The sequence below is a fragment of the Corythoichthys intestinalis genome, chromosome 9, assembly GCF_030265065.1.
Source record: "Corythoichthys intestinalis isolate RoL2023-P3 chromosome 9, ASM3026506v1, whole genome shotgun sequence".
Taxonomy (NCBI): Eukaryota; Metazoa; Chordata; class Actinopteri; order Syngnathiformes; family Syngnathidae; genus Corythoichthys; species Corythoichthys intestinalis.
The window spans coordinates 50,825,863-50,846,743 of record NC_080403.1 but is presented as its reverse complement, the minus strand read 5'-3'; the positions used below and the strand labels follow the sequence as shown (position 1 = coordinate 50,846,743).

General features: G+C 38.6%; 1 protein-coding gene across 1 annotated transcript; it reads left to right on the top strand.

Moving 5' to 3' along the window:
- The first annotated feature begins 980 nt into the window (after positions 1 to 980).
- On the top strand, positions 981 to 12,077 carry LOC130921390 (snaclec echicetin subunit alpha-like). The gene is made up of 4 exons (XM_057845223.1): positions 981 to 1,114; positions 4,137 to 4,259; positions 11,755 to 11,851; positions 11,964 to 12,077. Exons 1-4 carry the CDS (start codon positions 1,004 to 1,006, stop codon positions 12,068 to 12,070), a joined length of 438 nt encoding a protein of 145 aa, XP_057701206.1. The 5' UTR covers positions 981 to 1,003; the 3' UTR covers positions 12,071 to 12,077.
- Positions 12,078 to 20,881: the final 8,804 nt, after the last annotated feature.

Genomic DNA, 20,881 nt, shown 5'->3' with positions numbered 1-20,881 from the left:
ACCCACTGTGAAGCATTGGGGGGGAAACGTCATGCTTTGGAGCTGTTTTTCTGCAAAGGGACCAGGACGACTGATCTGTGGAAAGGAATGAATGAATGGGCCCATGTATTGAGAGATTTTGATTGGAAATTCGCTGCTGAGCCTTCACTGCTTATAGACGCACTCTGAGCTCCTGAAGCACTCTCTTATCTTAACAGATAAGCACTCTCGGCCAGCAAGCTCGACTCCCAGTATGGCTCCAAAGAATTTGAAACCTGGAGACTTGGATGAAATAAAATCCTCCATACAGAAGTTGGAGGTCTCCTTGACTGGCTTGATTCAAAACCAGAATCAAGAAATCGTCAGAGAGCTCCAGTTAATTTGCGCTGAAAACGAGAAACTCAAGCAGGCGGCGTTCAAAAAGTCTATTTTCAAACTTGAGTCTTGAAAAAGAGGGGGTCGTCTTATAATTAGGGCTGTTTTATATTCGGGCCAATACGGTAAATCACTCTCTTTTCCAAAGATAAAGAAAGACAAGCTCAGACGTTGATATGTAAAGAACTGAATATTTAATGGGGTGTCCTAATTTTTTCACATGACTATGTTTTTTATTGGCATGCCAATTGACTCGCGCTAGCTTAGCTGCTCCGGAGCTCTGAAGCTAACAAATAATTAACAAACTACACGGAATTTGCTGAAACCAACTCCACTGACTAATTAAACCCTTGCTAACCCGAAGATTAAGCCTGATGTCAAACATTTTGAACTTCCCCTTTAAGGATGGCTTCAGGATCAAAATTCCTCAACCACAGAGAATTTCTAAAAATCGCTCTAATTCCTGTCATGCAACTGTGACGCAAGCAGTCTCGCTTTCTGTATGAAACCAGAGACAAAAATGGTGCTGTTACGTTCTCACAGGAAGTATTTAGTACCACGCCATAAATGGTAGGCGTAATTACAGAACCCTGGGGCACACCGTGGTTGATTTGAGGGCTTGCACGATCAGTACAACTCAGAAGCAATCATGTTTTATTGTTTTGTTTATGCAGGTGATCGCTGCCCCGATGACTGGATTCAGTTAAACAATCGCTGTTTCCTCACTGGAACAGAGCCACTGACGTTTAATGATGCAGAGGTAGGAAAGAATTGCGCAAAGTTGGAGTTGCCAAAAATTTTACTCAACAAAGAGGAGCATTACTTCTAAATAATATTACTCAAAAGTATCAGTAGTCATCCAAAATATTTACTAAAGTTAAATAAAGTATTCGGAGAAAAAAAATACACAAGAAATGAGTAACATTGTGAGCAACTGCTTACACTGCCTGATTTTTCCTTTTTAAAACAATGGTAGTTTTTTTTCCCTCCAACGTAATCTACATACATGAGCTGGTCCAGTGCCTTGCAAAAGTATTTGGCCCCCTTGAACCTTGCAACCTTTCGCCACATTTCAGGCTTCAAACATAAAGATATAAATTTTTTTTTTTTTTTGTCAAGAATCAACAACAAGTGGGACACAATTGTGAAGTAGAACAAAATTTATTGGATAATTTAAACTTTTTTAACAAATAAAAAACTGAAAAGTGGGGCGTGCAATATTATTCGGCCCCCTTGCGTTAATACTTTTTAGCGCCACCTTTTGCTCCAATTACAGCTGCAAGTCGCTTGGGGTATGTTTCTATCAGTTTTGCACATCGAGAGACTGACATTCTTGCCCATTCTTCCTTGCAAAACAGCTTGAGCTCAGTGAGGTTGGATGGAGAGTGTTTGTGAACAGCAGTCTTCAGCTCTTTCCACAGATTCTCGATTGGATTCAGGTCTGGACTTTGACTTGGCCATTCTAAAACCTGGATACGTTTATTTTTGAACCATTCCATTGTAGATTTGTCTTTATGTTTTGGATCATTGTCCTGTTGGAAGATAAATCTCCGTCCCAGTCTCAGGTCTTGTGCAGATAGCAACAGGTTTTCTTCCAGAATGTTCCTGTATTTGGCTGCATCCATCTTCCCGTCAATTTTAACCATCTTTCCTGTCCCTGATGAAGAAAAGCAGGCCCAAACCATGATGCTGCCACCACCATGTTTGACAGTGGGGATGGTGTGTTCAGGGTGATGAGCTGTGTTGCTTGTATGCCAAATATATCGTTTTGCATTGTGGCCAAAAAATTCAAATTTGGTTTCATCTGACCAGAGCACCTTCTTCCACATGTTTGGTGTGTCTCCCAGGTGGCTTGTGGCAAACTTTAAACGAGACTTTTTATGGATATCTTTGAGAAATGGCTTTCTTCTAGCCACTCTTCCATAAAGGCCAGATTTGTGCAGTGTACGACTGATTGTTGTCCTATGGACAGACTCTCCCACCTCAGCTGTAGATCTCTGCAGTTCATCCAGAGTGATCATGGGCCTCTTGGCTGCATCTCTGATCAGTTTTCTCCTTGTTTGAGAAGAAAGTTTGGAAGGACGGCCAGGTCTTGGTAGATTTGCAGTGGTCTGATGCTCCTTCCATTTCAGTATGATGGCTTGCACAGTGCTCCTTGAGATGTTTAAAGCTTGGGAAATCTTTTTGTATCCAAATCCGGCTTTAAACTTCTCCACAACAGTATCTCGGACTGTGTTCCTTGGTTTTCATAATGCTCTCTGCACTTTAAACAGAACCCTGAGACTATCACAGAGCAGGTGCATTTATACGGAGACTTGATTACACACAGGTGGATTCTATTTATCGTCATCAGTCATTTAGGACAACATTGGATCATTCAGAGATCCTCACTGAACTTCTGGAGTGAGTTTGCTGCACTGAAAGTAAAGGGGCCGAATAATATTGCACGCCCCACTTTTCAGTTTTTTATTTGTTAAAAAAGTTTAAATTATCCAATAAATGTTGTTCCACTTCACGATTGTGTCCGACTTGTTGTTGAATCTCGACAAAAAAATTAAATTTTCATATCTTTATGTTTGAAGCCTGAAATGTGGCGAAAGGTTGCAAGATTCAAGGGGGCCGAATACTTTTGCAAGGCACTGTATATATATATATATTTTTTTTTTTTTAATTAAATTGTTTTGTAATTGTATTTAACGTTTCAGACAAAATGTCTTACACTCATCCAGAGTCTTTAGTTTTGGCTTAAAGTGGGGCTGTCAAATTTATTGCGTTAACAGCAGTAATAACATTAATATATTTAACGCAATTAACGCATGCGCTGCACTACCCACTCACGCATTCAATCTATAATGGCACCATATTTCGTATATATAGAACTAAAACGCTATGTAAAATGAGTAGAGAGAATTGTGGCAGCCCATTTTTTTTAATTGGCTAAAACCTTACAATACCTCTCTCAGCAATTAAAACACCGTGGGAGGCAATGTGGGGAAGAAAGGTAATAGTTGATCATTTTTTTAACACCCTATGTTCTTTCCCAACGCAGAGAAGATATATCATTTGGTGCCCCTACGCACAGTCATGGTTGCACTTCCTATCATGCATTTGGGCAGAAGTTAAATGGCTGAATTATCATTTACTGAAAGCTCATAAAAATCCACTAGATGGCAATATTTAGTCACAATATACAAAGTCACATTTGTCCTTTAGGAATTACAAGTCTTTCTATCCGTGGATCCCTCTCACAGAACGAATGTTAATAATGTAAATGCCATCTTGAGGATTTATTGTCATAATAAATAAATACAGTACTTATGTACTGCATGTTGAATGTATATATTCTTGCGACTTTTATTCATTTTTTTCTTAATGCATTGCCAAAATGTATATGAGCGGGAAAAATTATCGGGAATGATTGGAATTGAATCGGGAGCAACAAAAAAAAAAAAGCAATCGAATCGGGAAACATCGGGATCGGCAGATAATCAAACTAAAACAATCGGATCGGGAGCAAAAAAACATGATCGGAACAACCCTACTTAAAAGTGTTTTTTTTTTTTTTTTTCCCCAAAACGTTACTAGCAAGTAAGTAAATGTAGCACTTTACTACTCATCTCTATACATGAGCATCTCTCCAACAACTAGTTTTTCCTTTTTCAGCTATCTGTTAATTTCGAAAATCCATAATCACAACATGACAACATAACACTTTTGCTTGTTTTGTTTTTTTTCACATTGTGGCAAATGTTTGGCTTGTGTCTTCTCTTTTTTTCAATTAGAGTGCCTGCAACAACCAGAGTGGGCATCTTGCATCCATCCAGAATGGAGCGGAACTTGCTTTGGTTGACTATATCAGTGACGTTCAGTCCGGGTCATGGATTGGACTCTTCCTGAACGAAGTGGTGAAGCATTGACACAAAATCCTCTAATATATAAATGAAAATACTACATCAATAACTATACTAGAGTTGCACCGATACTAGTGTCAATACCGATTTGGCAATACAATGACTTTTCGGGAGAACGAAGAAATAACATGCCGATGCTACGTAATAATGTACTCTCCGAGATCTAGATACTAACCCTACACAAGATGGCCGCCAGCTGCCACTTCTGTAAAATAAGGAGCGCTGGTCGTCCTTCCCAAGATGATGATAGATAATTGTGTTGCGTCCAATCATCCTTCTAACGGTAAATAAAGTGTATCGCTAGTGAACTAGCTTCGTCAGTGGCAGCCAATGAGGTAAGTAGTGTCTGACCAAGCTATTATAGATATACTTTACATTCAAGTGGTATCGGTACATAGACTTCATAATTATACTGACGGGTCAGATTTGACCTTCACTGCGCCTCGCCTTTAAGTAGGGGGCCATCCCACAATCCGCTTCAGTTTTTCGCAGTGGTTGCAGCCAAAGGCGTAGCAAGGGTCCCCGGGGCCCCAGGCAACAAGCAACATTTGGCCCTTCGAGCGTGTGCAAGTAAGGGGGACAGTTGGACTTGGAGCAATAGACCCTACCCACCGACGTCACACGTGCTCGCTGTATGGTTCCGCCCACTTGTCCGTCATTTTGTGTCTGTATTATCAATGGTCTCAATTGATCGAGCAATTTATAATGCATTTCATGGAAGACCCGGTGCTTTCGGATGCCGTAAACTCACTTGATGCGTTGCATAAAAGGCGTTATGTGGAAAAGCTTCAGTTTATCCATTCGCCAGATCCATATTTGATGCCTAAATCGATGTTTTTCGACCCGCTGTCTCCGCCGTATTTGCCTGACATCTGCTAGCTACCCTGAACTGTACAACTATCTTGTCCACACAAAATCAGCCTATTCTCACGAAAGTTTGAAAAACTTTAAGAGCTTGGAGGCTTATAAATACTTCGTTGCTGGTTGGGTGAAACAGGTCCTCGTCCACGAAAATTCGGCAGGAATCTATCTTGTGCTTGGAAAGGTGAGTTACGAAATTCAATTCAAAATCTTATGTTATTGCTAACATCCACTGTCAAGTCTAATGTATTTCATGTCGTTTGTCAATGGAGTTAGGGCTTTTAATGTTTATATGGTTTAGAGATAGCACTCTCACTACATACATACGTGTATGTTGTCGGCGATTAGCCTAGCAATGATCTTAATTGTGGTTGTCAGCCCAAAACCCTCAAAATATATATTAAATGCATCTTACCAGATATAAAATGACTACTACATAATCTGTGGTAATCGTTTGGAGCCCAGTTTTCTCGTCGAATTGCAGCAGCCCATCTCGCTCTCTTCTCTCCGGGTCTCTCGGAATCCGGTAGAACTTCAAGTCTCTCCGTCTTCTCCGTCTATCTTCTCTGTTATTGCAACCGACCGCCACACACGCCTTCACCATTTTGATTATTAATGTTAACGAGCAGAAGAACATGTCGTAAATAGGAGGAATGTACGTAGCCGTAACAAGGAAACATGATGTGTTGACGGACAATTGGGCGGCACCAGTCAGGAGGAAGGAGTTGTGACGTCACGTGGGTAGGGTCTATAGAAGAAAGAGTAGCAACACAAAAATACCACCATCGGAAGTGGAGGTATATACATTTGTGTGAAATCAGTAGTCAGATTGGCCCTACGACTCACCAAATTCAAATTATTCTGTAAAAACCACTGATTGGTGGACTACCGACCAAAATTAGTATTAAATTTGCTAATAAAATTGTTTAGGATTATTTTAGATGCATATACAGTATGTTATATCTTTCTTATTGAGTATTTGACGAGGAATACGATGGACCCATTATTAGACTCTTTGGGAAAAATCTCCATTTGTTTAAGCAGTCATATGAATAATGAGGTGGCCTGTGAAAATCAACGTGAAACAACTCGGCAAGGACTTTCCAGAGAGTACCTGGTGGGTCACCCTTTAAACAATCATATGGTATTAATAGCTGATTGGACTTTCTTAAACATGTATGATCAGCGTGACATGGTTAGTGCTGATTGGGATTGATAACAGAATCATTAGATAATCTGCCAAATTATTCCACGGTATTGAAACACTCCCTACACTTGTCGCTGCAACAGCGCAATAAAGCTGCGTGTGTTAAAACTGTTGGCCCTCTGGGGGCCCTGGCTGGCTGGAGGCCCTAGGCAATTGCCTGGTTTGCCCAATGGGATGCGACGCCTCTGGTAGCAGCAACACATCTAGCGATCCAACGCCGGATTTAGGTTGAAACAGTAAGAAAGCTGTACCGCGTACAAACAGGAAGGATCGTCTCTGGAGTGATTTTAAATTATTCAAGGATTCAAGGTAATTATTATATTTTTCCGTTTTTTCACATGAATTTTCAATGTAAAAAGCTCTTTGTTGTAAGGCAGCTGCCACGTTGTCTAACAGACTGGCATCATTCTTTGACATATTTACGTAAAATAAATGCGAACTGCCTGTTCTTTTTTTTTGCTCTTTTAATAAAGAATCAAGACTGTTTTATGTTCATATATATAAATGGTTTTAAGCATTTATTCACGAGAATTTTCACCGGAAAAGCTCTTGTTTACATTAGACGGCCGCCACATAGACTAACAGACTAACATCGTACTTCGACATATTTACGTACTCCACAATAAATGCTAACTGCACATTGTTGTTGTTGTTTTTTTCCTTTAACCAAGAACCGAGACTGTTTTGCGTCCATATTGACAAAGAATTCAGGGATTTAAGCATTTACTCACAAGAATTTTCACCGGAAAAGCTCTTTGCATAAAGTGGCCGCCACATAGACTAACAGACTAGCATCGTACTTCGTCATACTTACGTACTGCACAATAAATGCTAACTGGACATTTTTTTTTTTTTTTGCTTTTAACCAAGAACCGAGACTGTTTTGCGTCCATATCGACAAAGAATTCAGGGATTTAAGCATTTATTCACAAGAATTTTCAACGAAAAAAGCTCTTTGTCTGCGATTCCACTCTTTCAGCTTTGACAGCCACGGCAACAATGCAGGCCCCCTATTAATCAGCCCTGCGCCCCATGTCCCGTCAATATCATTATGAAGTCTATGATCGGTAGAGTCTCGGGGTGTCCCACACAGCCAGGTATCAGTGCACGGGCTTGCTACCCGTCCCTTGAAATAAGGAATCGTTCCGAATTGGGAATTAAAATTTGCGTTCCAAATTGAATTGATACGAAATATATATAAATAGTAGGGCTGTCAAAATGATCGCGTTAATGGGCGGTAATTAATTTTTTAAATTAATCACGTTAAAATATTTGACGCAATTAACGCAATGCCCCGCTCAGACAGATTTAAATGACAGTATAGTGAAATGCCCATTTGTTAGTTGTTTTTTATGGAGTTTTGCCGCCCTCTGCTGGCGCTTGGGTGTAACTGATTTTATAGGCTTCAGCACCAATGAGCATTGTGTAAGTAATTATTGACGTCAACAATGGCGGGCTACTAGTTTATTTTTCTGATTGAAAATTTTACAAATGTTATTAAAACGAAAACATTAAGAGAGGTTTTAATATAAAATTTCTATAACTTGTCCTAACATTTATCTTTTAAGAACTACAAGTCTTTCTATCCATGGATCGCTTTAACAGAATATTAATAATGTTAATGCCATCTTGTTATAATAAACAAATACAGTTCTTATGTATCGTATGTTGAATGTATATATCCATCTTGTGTCTTATCTTTCCATTCCAACAGTAATTCACAGAAAAATATGGCATATTTTATAGATGGTTTGAATTGCGATTAATTGCGATTAATTACGATTAATTAATTTTTAAGCTGTAATTAACTTGATTAAAATTTTTAATGGTTTGACAGCCCTAATAAATAGATATATTTCTATGCATTTTAGGAGTTTTTTTTTTTTTTTTGTCTTTTTCTCGCCAGTACGGCTTTGGGTGTGAAGGGGGGGGTCCCTTATTTCTATTTCTGAAAGGTCGCAACCCTATCGGTGCAACACTACTTTTCAAACAAATACAAGCCCAAAAAGAGATTTACCGTATACAGTCGCTTATAGGTCACAATTTTTTTTAACTGAAATTTTTGCTCAAAAATGCAAGTGCGCTCGATATGCTGTCCACACTCTGACCATTACCCAATTTAGACCGTCGTAAAACTGAAAATAAGCATACAATTTAGCATTAGCTCTGTATGCTAACTATATAGACAAGTTGTGTTCAAAATAATCTTCAATTGTTTAATATAAAAACATACAACATCCCATACAACAACAAAAATATGCACTGTACTTTAGACCAGTGTTTTTCAACCGGTGTGCCGTGAGAGACCATCCGGTGTGCCGCGAGAAATATTCCCATATCGCTTTTTTTTTTTTTTTTTAATATATAAACGTCGTTGCTATAGTAAGGAAGGAGTAAGTAGAAGGTTTCGGTTGTGTACAGATGAGCGAGGTATTGCTCGTGTCTCGTTCAAGAACTGCTGGGATTTCTAGCCATCAGCCACCTTGATGTCCGCGACAATGTGGACCCCAGCGCGTCTACTGTATATCATTTGATTAGACTCGTCAAGTGTTGATATAAACGAAAGTGTCCTTTCCATTTAATCCGTATGTCAACTGACCGTCAATCCATTTTATTCTAACATTGTCGACGACAGCAAGGTGACTGATGGCTAGAAATACAAGCAGTTCTTGAACGCGACACGAGTAGATATCCAACAGCGCCATGGTGCCAAGCAAGTTTAAACGTCATCTCCAAACGAAACACCCGGCGCTTCTAAATAAATCGATGGACTATTTTGTTCGCCTTCGTGGAAACAGAAAAAGGCAACATTTTTGAAGAAAATTGCAAAGGCAAATGACAAAGCCCTCCAAGCCAGTTGTCTTGTTGCTAAATCCCAAAAATTACTGTAGCAGAGACAATAATACTACTTGCCTGCAAAGTAGAGCCTAGTTTGGGCCTAAAAAATCCAGCCCGACCCGACACGGCCCGCTGGTATTGAGGCCCGACCTGGCCCGAGCTCGATCACTTAACTAGATTTGCAGGCCCGAGCCCCAAAAAACCCGATTTTTTTTTTTTTTTTTTTTTTTTGAGTGACGCGGAAAAAACGCAGCTGCAGCAAATTATTTTTATTTCTTCGAGTTGGCAGAAAAAAACGCAAGTTTTCTTAATGTTAAAATAATCTACATATTTTTTTGAGAATTATCAAAGCATTCACACAACGAACACTGCTCTAGAGGAGATCTGCATGGAGGAATAGGCCAAAATATCAGCAACAGTGTGTGAAAAGCTTGTGAAGAGTTACAGGAAAAGTTTGGCCTCTGTTATTGCCAACAAAGGGTACATAACAAAGTATTCAAATGAACTTTTGGTATTGACCAAATACTTATTTTCCACCATGATTTGCAAATAAATTCTTTAAAAATCAAACAATGTGATTTTCTGTTTTTTCCCCATTCTGTTTTTCATGGTTGAGGTTTACCCCATGTTGACAGTTACAGGCCTCTCAAATATTTTCAAGTGGCAGAACTTGCACAATTAGTGGTTGAGTAAATACTTATTTGCCCCACTGTATATGTATGTATACAATCGTGTGAAAAGCTTGTGAAGAGTTACAGAAAACGTTTGGCCTCCGTAATTGCCAACAAAGGGTACATAAAAAAGTATTGAGATGAACTTTTGGTATTGACCAAATACTTATGTTCCACCATGATTTGCAAATAAATTCTTTAAAAATCAAACAATGTGATATTCTGTTTTTTCCCCATTCTGTTTTTCATGGTTGAGGTTTACCCATGTTGACAATTACAGGCCTCTCTAATATTTTCAAGAGGGAGAACTTGCACAATTAGTGGTTGACTAAATACTTATTTGCCCCACTGTATATACTGAACAGACAGTAATTTTCGAACATTTTCGGCTAGTGGTGTGCCGCAGGATTTTTTCCAATGTAGAAACGTGCCGTGACTCAGAAAAGGTTGAAAAACTGCTTTAGAGAAACGGTACTTATGAAAAAATAAAAACAAGACAAAGCTGCAACTCTGTACGTCGTGCACCCGTCTTGCCCCTCCACCCCCTGCCTCCAAAAAAATCTCCCGATTAGGAGATTTAAAAAAATGTTTGAATGTGATAGTGATCATGAAACGGAATTTTGAGGGCAACGTTGATGAGGAAGTTAGCATAAGACAGTTAAGAACGTTAAAACAGTAAAAAAACAAAAAGTAGAAACTTAATATATTTGCCACTTTGGCATCATGTTGTTTTCCTTGTTGTCTCTATGTATGTTAGTTGCTACTAGGCGTGAACGATATTGGAAAAAACTATTGCTGCGATCTTTTTGGAGTTTGCGATATATTGCGATATTAAAAAAAATATATATATATATATTTTTTAAAATCACTAGATGACTCGAATAGTTGTTTGGAAAGACTTTTGATGACTCACTATGACCACAGTGTACAGTATTCCATCGTTTTTCATGGTTAATAAGAACCAGAACCCGCCGCGATAAGTGAAAAACCGTGAAGTAGCGACCCCACCCAATATTTTTTTCTTTTTGTGTGTGCGCTCAATGTATTTATTCAGATTTAGCATTGGAAAGAGATACATATAAGACATTTTTTTAAAGTACTGTAGTAGAAAAATGCTTGGCTTTATTAAATGCTTCTGTTTACCTACCTTGGCTGAGACTCTTGGAGTGACATGTAGAAATTACAAACTCCTCAGGATCACTTCCGGCGTTTATTTTAGATGTCTCGAACGTCTCCACACATGCACACATTCATTCCAGCCCGCGCTTCCTTGCAGAAACTGTTTAACAATTTAAACGATTATTGACAGATCGCTGCCCGTGTGAAGTCCCTTCTTTGGCAAGATCAAAGACATCGTTAACTTTAATAAGCAAGTGCCGCAGTGACTGAGAGCTGGGAGAGGGGGTGAGGGAGGCTGTGCGAGCGAATGAAACAGAACAAAGGCTTGTGGATTGAGAAAAATAAAAAACTATCGCACGTCCTAGCGATGGGACTATCGCGCATGCGCACATCGCAATGGCGATGTTTAAACGATATATCGTTCAGGCTTAGTTGCTACTAAATAAAAATATAGTCAATAAATGATTTGACAAATTTTTTTTTGACTTATTGTTATCGAAAATTGGTCCAAAAATTTGCCCAAAAATCTTCCATATTGTGGTGCGACCTATACGAGGGTCAACCAAATATACCTAATTTTCTAACTGCAAACCATGGGTGCGACCCATCTGCCAGAGCGACTGACTGAGTATGTACGGTATCTCATCAAGTACCACCTTAACGACATTGGGTAGCTTCCTGTTGATTAGTTGCTTCACGGGGTGGACACTTTTGTTCTATTCACTTCAAACAAACCATGCAACACTTTTCTTCTTTTCAAATGACATGATTTTTTGTCAATATTCACTTCCAGTTGAGCTTGACTTGGACTGATGGTTCAGACACAGAATTTGTTGGGATATTCACCAGTGGCTCGGGCTGCGCAGTGACTTCTGATACGTCTACCGATGGTAATATTATAATTAACTCAAATTTATTTTTCAGTTTATATGTGTGTCACATTTCCTTTAGCATTGTGTTAACAGATTCATACATTAATCAATTTTGTGTGTTTTATTGAAGACAACCCTTGGACGTTTGTTGACTGCGAGAATGAACATCCCTATGTATGTACCCGAGATGTTTTCGAGTGTGCCTTAATTTGCACTCTAGACGGAGATCAACTATAGTTTTGAGACAAATCAAGGGGAACCCACTTCTGGGCAAGGGTTTTCATAACCTTGCCTGCAGTACCGGAGATTTCCACTGGAGGCTGGCTTCAAAACCGCAATTTCCCGTTCATTTGCATTACAAAATGTTGTATTTCAACATGAAAATGAACCCGTTTAAAGCAATTTCTCTCTTTCATTGGTCTTTTTTTCTATCAGTAATTATTTTTATTTTGGGTGTATCATCCCTGTAGGTGCACAGAGTGTTCAAGGTGGCCTACGTTTCACACTATTCAGGCTATATGATTGGCTAAACAGTAATGCGCTTGTGTAAAAGCGCATGGGAAACATGTGTGACCACCCGAACACATACGCGCGAGTGACAGTAACGGTAATGTTATTAGCGCTGAGAAGTGTACTGCTTTAAGATGGCGGCTGTTTACTAACACCGCTGACTCTGTCATTTCGCATCTAGTTCAACATACATGTGATATCTATGAGACGCATCAGATGCTACCTGCTACCACCGCATCATGCGGGCTAGTTTTTAGCAACGTTTTTAGCAGCTGTTGGCTGCAGAAAGGTGTTTTTAAATTTTTTTTTTATTGCTTCTTCCTCTATGCGCGAGACATCAGCGCGTTGTCCCGCATTAAAAGTAGTCCGGGCAAAACGTGATGCTTAAAGCTGGCAAAATTAAACGATTCCTCGAAGTGAATAAAATTTTTCGGATCAGTTTTTAAACTCGAGTTACTCGAGTTGCTCGAGTATTCGCTCTAATATACTTTATTTAATTTGAAAGGGGGAAAAGGTAAACATTTTTAACAAGGCACTTTTAAAGGAGCGCATTTCAATTATTAACAAATCGAGAAATTAAAAACATATTTTAGAATGTAGAGTGGTTTGAAAAAGTATCTGAACCTTTTGAAATGTCTCAAATTTTTGTTTAAAATCACCATCAAATTTGATCTGATCTTTGTGAAAATCAAGCAGATATAAAAACAGTGTCTGCTTTAACTAGGTTTTCATATTTTAATGAGCGTAGCATGCGAACAATGACAACGGGAAAAACAAAGTCAACCTCTGCCTAAAGGCCGAGTTATACTTCCGCGTCAGACCTGCGGCGTCAAGGAAGACCCGAGTTACGACCCTGCGCCGGAGCCTGACGCGCGCCTCTCGAATTTTCTAACCTTCGCATCGCGTAGACGCGTATGACGTGGCAGAAACGGACTGTGATTGGTCAGCTCAGACTGTTGAACGCAGTGCTCGACGCCAGTTTGAAGCTAGCCACCACAGCTAGCTCTCTCCACCCGAGTCTAAAACTCTCTGTGCGGCATCAAAAGTCGGCCAGACTGCCTCGAAACAGTCTTCTGCGTCGCCTGCCCCTCAACATTTGTATGTTCAATATTTATTCAATGTTGATGAGCAGAATATTTACTTTCAAGAGTTACATTTTGCATCGTTTATTTTTTTCTCCCTTAAACTAGACTAGCGGAAGTCAACAAGCATGCCCCAAAACCATACAAACACAACGCCACACCCCTCTAGTGGCTTGGCGGTGAATTACAGAGCAACGCGTTCCCTCACCGCAGAACTATCGAATGTCGAATGACGCCGTAGTCGCTGCGCCGTCACCGCAACGCGGGAGTATAACTCAGGCTTAAGGAGACTTTAAGAGTAATTGAAACCAATTTTAACCAACCATTTTAAGTCAGGTGTGTGCCCAATCACTGATGATCGGTTTAAAACTGTCCTGCCCACTATAAAATACACACCTGGTAAGAAATGTCTTGATGAGAAGGATTGTCTGATGCCCTGCCCACTATAAAATACACACCTGGTAAGAAATGTCTTGATGAGAAGGACTGTGTGATGTGCATCATGGCTCGGTCAAAAGTAGAGATGCACGATAATATCGGTCACCGATAATTATCGGCCGATAATGGCAATTATGACGTTACACAGATAATCCAGATAAACTGAAATTCAACCGATAATGCAATCCGATAATTATATGCTTGACTCGGCCTCCAAATGTGCGCAATCAACAGTTTTGTCCAATTCTGCTAGTTTTAAGGAGGTGTTTTTGCAGTGTAGTAATGTGACATATGTTAGGAATGGCTTACTTTTAAAGGCATTTTTGTGCAACTTGGGTGTTTACTCTCTAAGTAATTGTTGCCAAAAGCTTACCATTACACAATGTCATTGCCATTGTTTAGTTGTTGGAATTTACTACTTGTTCACATTTGATGTGGAAAAAAATAGCACTAAATTACATTTTTGCACAGTAACATTTGATCTTTGTATACTTTAAAATTTTACATACATATTTGAATAGAATTATCGGCGTGACATCATCGGTTATCGGGTGGAAGGGCCAGGTAATTATCGGTTATCGATATCGGTTGAAAAATGTATTATCGTGCATCACAAGTCAAAAGAGCTGTCTGAAGACCTGCGATCAAGGACTGTTGATTTGTATAAAACTGTGAAAGGATACAAAACCATCTCTAAAAGTGGATGTTCATCAATCAACAGTCAGGGAAGTTGTCTACAAATAGAGTTTGGCACTGTTGCTTCTCTCCCAAGGAGTGGCCGTCTACCAAAGATGACGCCAGGAGTTCGGTGCAGAATACACAGAGAGGTTAAAAAGAACCCTAGAGTGTCTGCTGAAGACTTACAGAAATCACTGACACAGTCCAATATGTCTGGGCACATATAAACTATATGTAAAACAACATTCTTTCATTCAAATAACATTCTTTCTGTGAGAGGGATCCACGGATAGAAAGACTTGTAATTCTTAGAGAAATGTGACTTTGTATATTGTGACTAAATATTGCCATCTAGTGTATTTGTTGAGCTTTCAGTAAATGATACTGTAGCCATGCTCAAATGCATGATGGGAAGTGGAACCATGACTCTGCGTAGTGCTACCAATTTATATATCTTTTCTGCGTTGGGAAATAACAAGATCAATTACTACGGTACTTTGCTTCCCCACATTGCTTCCCTCGATATTTCTAATCGTAGAGAGAGGGATTGTAAGGCTTTAGCCAATTAAAAAAAGGCTCCAAAGGCTGCCAAAATTCACTCGACCAATTTTACGCTGCCTTTTAGCTCTCTATATAAAGTAAAACGGCGCCATTACAGATTGAGCGCGACAATGCGTGAGTGGGTCGTGCAGCGCATGCATTAATTGTATTAAATATTTTAATGTGATACATTTTTTAAAAAGTTAATTACCGCCGTTATTGGGATAAACTTGATAACCCTACCTTAAGCCTAAACTAAAGACTCTGGATGACTGTAACATATTATGTCTGTAACGTTAAATACAATTAGAAAACGATTTAATCAAAAAATATATATATTTCAAAAAAGCATGCCCGATATTTTTTTGCCGAACCCGATACTTTGAAAATGACGTGATCAAACCCGATCGATCGGGATCCCGATCAATCGGGACATCTCTACTATTAAGTATTTTCGTCCAAAGGACTAAGACGAAAATCAAAATGGCTGCCAAAACAACACTGGTTTCAAACAATTATTTATTGTTCTAATGATACCATGCATTCATAAGGTTTTATATACACTGACTGATATTATACCTACGCAAAAAAAAAAAAAAAAATGTTTAAAATGTGATGGTGGTGACACTACCCATTAATAGTAATAATTGAGGGATCACTGTATAACAATTGAAAATACTTTATAAATTATACACTAACACGGACTGGATCTCCCCCAAAAAACATTTATGATGATCAAAATGACTCTCTTGACCTGAATTACCAGTATGTGCTTTCAGACATGGCAGGCCAATCTTTAAATAGGAAAATATGGCTTTTTTGGGCTTGGATTTTTCTTGTGGCAGAACCTGTTTGGTGGATAATTAGTGGCCAAAGTAGAAAAGATGAGCCATTCCTTGTCTTTCACATTGAGGATCTCCACTGCAAAGGTAACGCCTCATCCTTTCTCTACTCCTTTTATATATATCTAACCTTATTATTTTCAATGCAAACCACACAGCATATATTTCTGTCTCTCCACAGATGGCATTTGCACTCAGTGTGTTGCTCCTAATTTGTGGAATCGGAGGATCGTTCTTTGGGGCTTTAAGTCAAAGTAAATATGCCTGAAAAATGATCAAAAATAATTGACGGTCGGTGGTAGATGAAACACATCTGCTCTAAAAATGAACTGTTCGTACATTGACCACATAGTAATTTTAACATGTTTGGACTTACAACATTGTAATTATGTAAAAATACATTCACAACCTTACGACTGTTGTAACTGCTTACATTAAAAAAATATATATTATAAGTACAAAATACCATGGTGTCTAAAAAAAAAAAAAAAAAGACAAAGACATTCAATTTGGAACACAAATACAATGTTTTTAGAGCCTTTTAGTTTTTTTTTTTTTTGTTTTTTTTAAACTTTGATATAGACTTAAAATGCAGAGACATTTCTTTTTCAAAGCAAATAAGATGAGGTTTTGTTTTGGAGTATTTTAATTTTCACTTAGGAATTTAAAAAAAAGCCAAAAATAAACAGATTTACAAAATAACATTCTTTCTTATAGGCTCTACCAAAAGATCAAAGATCAATATTTTTCTAAAATAAAACAGAAAATAGCTTGCCAAAATTTATCTCACATTTCCAGAACAGCTGAATCAAAGTTTCCGTATGATAATTACAGAGAGCACATTTTAGGTTAAAGTCATTTTTAAACTGACGAGATGGGCAGAAAATGGTGCTGAAAACAACACGCAAATGCCCACTTGCCATGCTGTGGGAGTTACAAGCCTGAATTTCAGATAATATCCATGATATAAATGTTATGACAACAGTTTACAATTATTTAGGTTATACTCCGCACAGCACGGGCAACTGCCCAAATAAGCCCCGGTGGGACTTAGGCTAGGTTCATACTACAGGTCTTAATGCACAAATCCGATTTTTTTTCATATCTGTGTTTTTGGCGTTCCCGTTCAGACTGCCTTTGTCCATTGAGACCATTCAAGTATTACGCATGCGCACTAATTCGCAGTCCGACACGCGCTGAGCAAGACGACCCAATGCAGAAGCATCAAAACAAATGACCACACAAGCTGACTGTCATCCGTTGTTCTGCCAAAATCTCCTACATCGGTGAAACGTCTACATTTGTCAAATTTGACACCTAAAGTATTACCGTGCGCTCTAAACTTGTTTTGTTTTGTGCATACAGGCAGAACGTACTAAAAAATGCCTTAAGAAAATACTTAAATGTAGTTTTATCAAATAAGGACAGTTTAAATACGTACGTGACTAGTGTGCTCAACTGCTTCAAAGCTAACACAAAAAAACACAATGGTTAATAGTAGGGTTGTTCCGATCATGTTTTTTTGCTCCTGATCCACGGATAGAAAGACTTGTGACTTTGTATATTGTGACTAAATATTGCCATCTAGTGTATTTGTTGAGCTTTCAGTAAATGATACTGCAGCCATGCCCCAATGCATAATGGGAAGTGGAACCATGACTGTGCGTAGTGCTACCAATTTATATATCTTCTCTGCGTTGGGAAATAAAATAAGTTGTCAAGAAAAAGATCAAATGCTACCTTGCTTCCCCACATTGCTTCCCATGATTTTTCTAATTGTAGGGAGAGGGATTGTAAGGATTTAGCCAATTAAAATAAGTCTCCAAAGGCTGCCAAAATTCACTCTACTTATTATATGCTGCCTTTTATCTCTCTATACAGGTAAAATGGCGCCATTACAGATTGAGCGCGACAATGCGTGAGTGGGTCGTGCAACGCATGCATTAATTGTGTAAATTTTTTTTAACATGATACATTTTAAAAAACTACCACCATTATTGGGATAAATTTGATAACCCTACCTTAAGCCTAAACTAAAGACTCTGGATGAGTGTAACATATTATGTCTGTAACGTTAAATACAATTAGAAAACGATTTAATTAAAAAAAATATATATATATATTAAAAAAAGGCATGGCCGATATTTTTTTGCCGATAATTTGAAAATGACGTGATCGGATATCTCTAGTTAATAGTAAAGATGATGTCGATCGATCGGGTCCGATTACGTCATTTTCAAAGTCTCGGAATCGGCAAAAAAATATCGGACATGTCTTTTTTAATATATATATATATATATTTCAATTAAATCGTTTTCTAATTGTATTTAACGTTACAGACAAAATGTCTTACACTTATCCAGAGTCTTTAGTTTTCGCTTAAAGTAGGGCTGTCAAATGTATCACGTTGACGGCGGTAATAACATTAAAACATTTAATGCAATTAACGCATGCGCTGCACTACCCATTCACGCGTTGTTGCATTCAATCTATAATGGCACCGTATTACATATACGTAGAGCTAAATGGCAACGTAAAATGAGTAGAGAGAATTTTGGCAGCCTTTGAAGCCTTTTTTTTAATTGGCTAAAGCCTTACAACCCCTCTCTCATCGGTTAGAAATATCGTGGGAAGCAATGTGGGGAAGAAAGGTAGTAGTTGGTCTTTTTCTTATAACCCTATATTATTTCCCAAAGCTGAGAAAATAAATCAATTGGTACCATTACGCACAGTCATGGTTGCACTTCCCATCATGCATTTGGGCAGAAGTTAAATGGCTGCAGTATCATTTACTGAAAGCTCATAAAAATCCACTAGATGGCAATATTTAGTCACAATATACAAAGTCACATTTATCCTTTAAGAATTACAAGTCTTTCTATCCGTGGATCCCTCTCACAGAAAGAATGTTAGTAATGTAAATGCCATCTTGAGGATTTATTGTCATAATAAACAAATACAGTACTTATGTACTGTATGTTGAATGCATGTATTCGTCCAAGTTTTATTCATTTTTTCTTAATGCATTGCCAAAATGTATATGATGGGGAAAAATTATCGGGAATGATTGGAATTGAATCGGGAGCAAAAAAAAAAAATGCAATCGGATCGGGAAATATCGGGATCGGCAGATACTCAAACTAAAACAATCGGATCGGGAGCAAAAAACATGATCGGAACAACCCTAGTTAATAGTATTAGAGGGTAATACAATCAAAAAGTATCTTTGATGCAATGAAAAGGTTGTAAAAAACAAAATAAAAATAAAAATAGTGAGTACTCGCCGCTTCTAACTGATGTGCGCATGCATGCGGATGGTTGCGCAAGCGCGCTGAGCATTGTGTAGATGTTTCGTCGCGTAGTAAGGAATGGCCAAACACCGTCATTCCAGGGATATCATATTTTGCTCTTTTTAAAAAAGGACACAAATAACAGACATAAATAATCCCAGTTTAGGCTTATATTCAAAGTATATGGATCGATAGCATGCACGCACTGTCCGTGCATGTCACACACACATACGGACAGTTTGCCCTGACTATCGGCCGTGTAAGCAATGTTGAAATATTGCTTATATGGAGCAGACAGAAAACCGATCATTCTCAGGCTTATTCTCAACCCATTTTTATTTTTTTATGACTGCTGTCAAGTCCAACTCTTCCTAAAAAGCCGTGCTCAAGGCAAGCTAGGCGCTAATAACGCACCGCTACGGTAGCGTCTCTCTCACTTTTTGATGACGTAATTGCTGCATGAATTCCGATTTGAGAGACTGGACAGTACAGACCGCCGCGACAGTCTGGAAAAATGTGGCCCAGATCGGATTTGAACCACATACGAAAGTGACTCAGATCGGATTTGAAAATTGTCCAGTTCTATGCGACTTGTCACGTTCAGACCGTCAAGTTAATGCCTCACTCGAGTCGGAAAAACACCAAAAAATCGGATTCGTGCATTAAGACCTGTAGTATGAACGTAACCTTAGAGTACACAGTCAGCAATTACCGGTAGTTTCTCAACAAGTGTAACTCGTAAAACAAAAACAAAAATCAGAGAATACAATAAATACTACAAACTAGGGTTGTTCCGATCATGTTTTTTTGCTCCCAATCCGATCGTTTTAGTTTGAGTATCTGCCGATCCTGATATTTCCCGATCCGATTGCTTTTTTTTTTTTGCTCCCGATTCAATTCCAATCATTCCCGATAATTTTTCCCGATCATATACATTTTGGCAATGCATTAAGAAAAAAATGAGTAAAACTCGGACGAATATATACATTCAACATACAGTACATAAGTACTGTATTTGTTTATTATGACAATACATCCTCAAGATGGCATTTAAATTATTAACATTCTTTCTGTGAGAGGGATCCATGGATAGAAAGACTTATAATTCTTAAAGGACAAATGTGACTTTGTATATTGTGACTAAATAAAACCGTGACTGTGCGTAGTGGCACCAATTGATATATCTTCTCTGCGTTGGGAAATAACATAGGGTGTTAAGAAAAAGATCAACTACTACCTTGCTTCCCCACATTGCTAAGCACGATATTTCTAATTTGTTGAGAGAGGGAATGTAAGGCTTTAGTCAATTAAAAAAAGGCGTCAAAGACTGCCAAAATTCACTGTACTCATTTTACGCTGCCTTTTGGTTCCATAGACCCCACTCACCAACGTCACACAATGACGTGTCGCTGTATCCGGCCACCATATTGTCCGTCATTGTTTATCCGTATTCTCAATGGTTTCAATTTGTCGTGCAATTTATAGTGCAATTCATGGAAGCCCCGGTGCTTTCAAACGCTGTAAACTCATTGGATGTGTTGCATAAAGGCGTTATGTGGAAAAGCTTCGGTCGATCCATTCGCCAGATCCATATTTGATGCCTAAATCGATATTTTTCGACCCGCTGTCTTCGCCGTCTCTGCCTGACATCTGCTACCCTGATATTTA

Excerpts from the sequence above, each read along its gene's own strand:
- LOC130921390 (XM_057845223.1), top strand. The coding sequence starts at position 1,004 with ATGTTTTATTGTTTTGTTTATGCAGGTGATCGCTGCCCCGATGACTGG. Across the intron at positions 1,115-4,136 it reads TGACGTTTAATGATGCAGAG|AGTGCCTGCAACAACCAGAG; the intron begins GTAGGAAAGAAT and ends TTTTTCAATTAG. Across the intron at positions 11,852-11,963 it reads TTCTGATACGTCTACCGATG|ACAACCCTTGGACGTTTGTT; the intron begins GTAATATTATAA and ends GTTTTATTGAAG.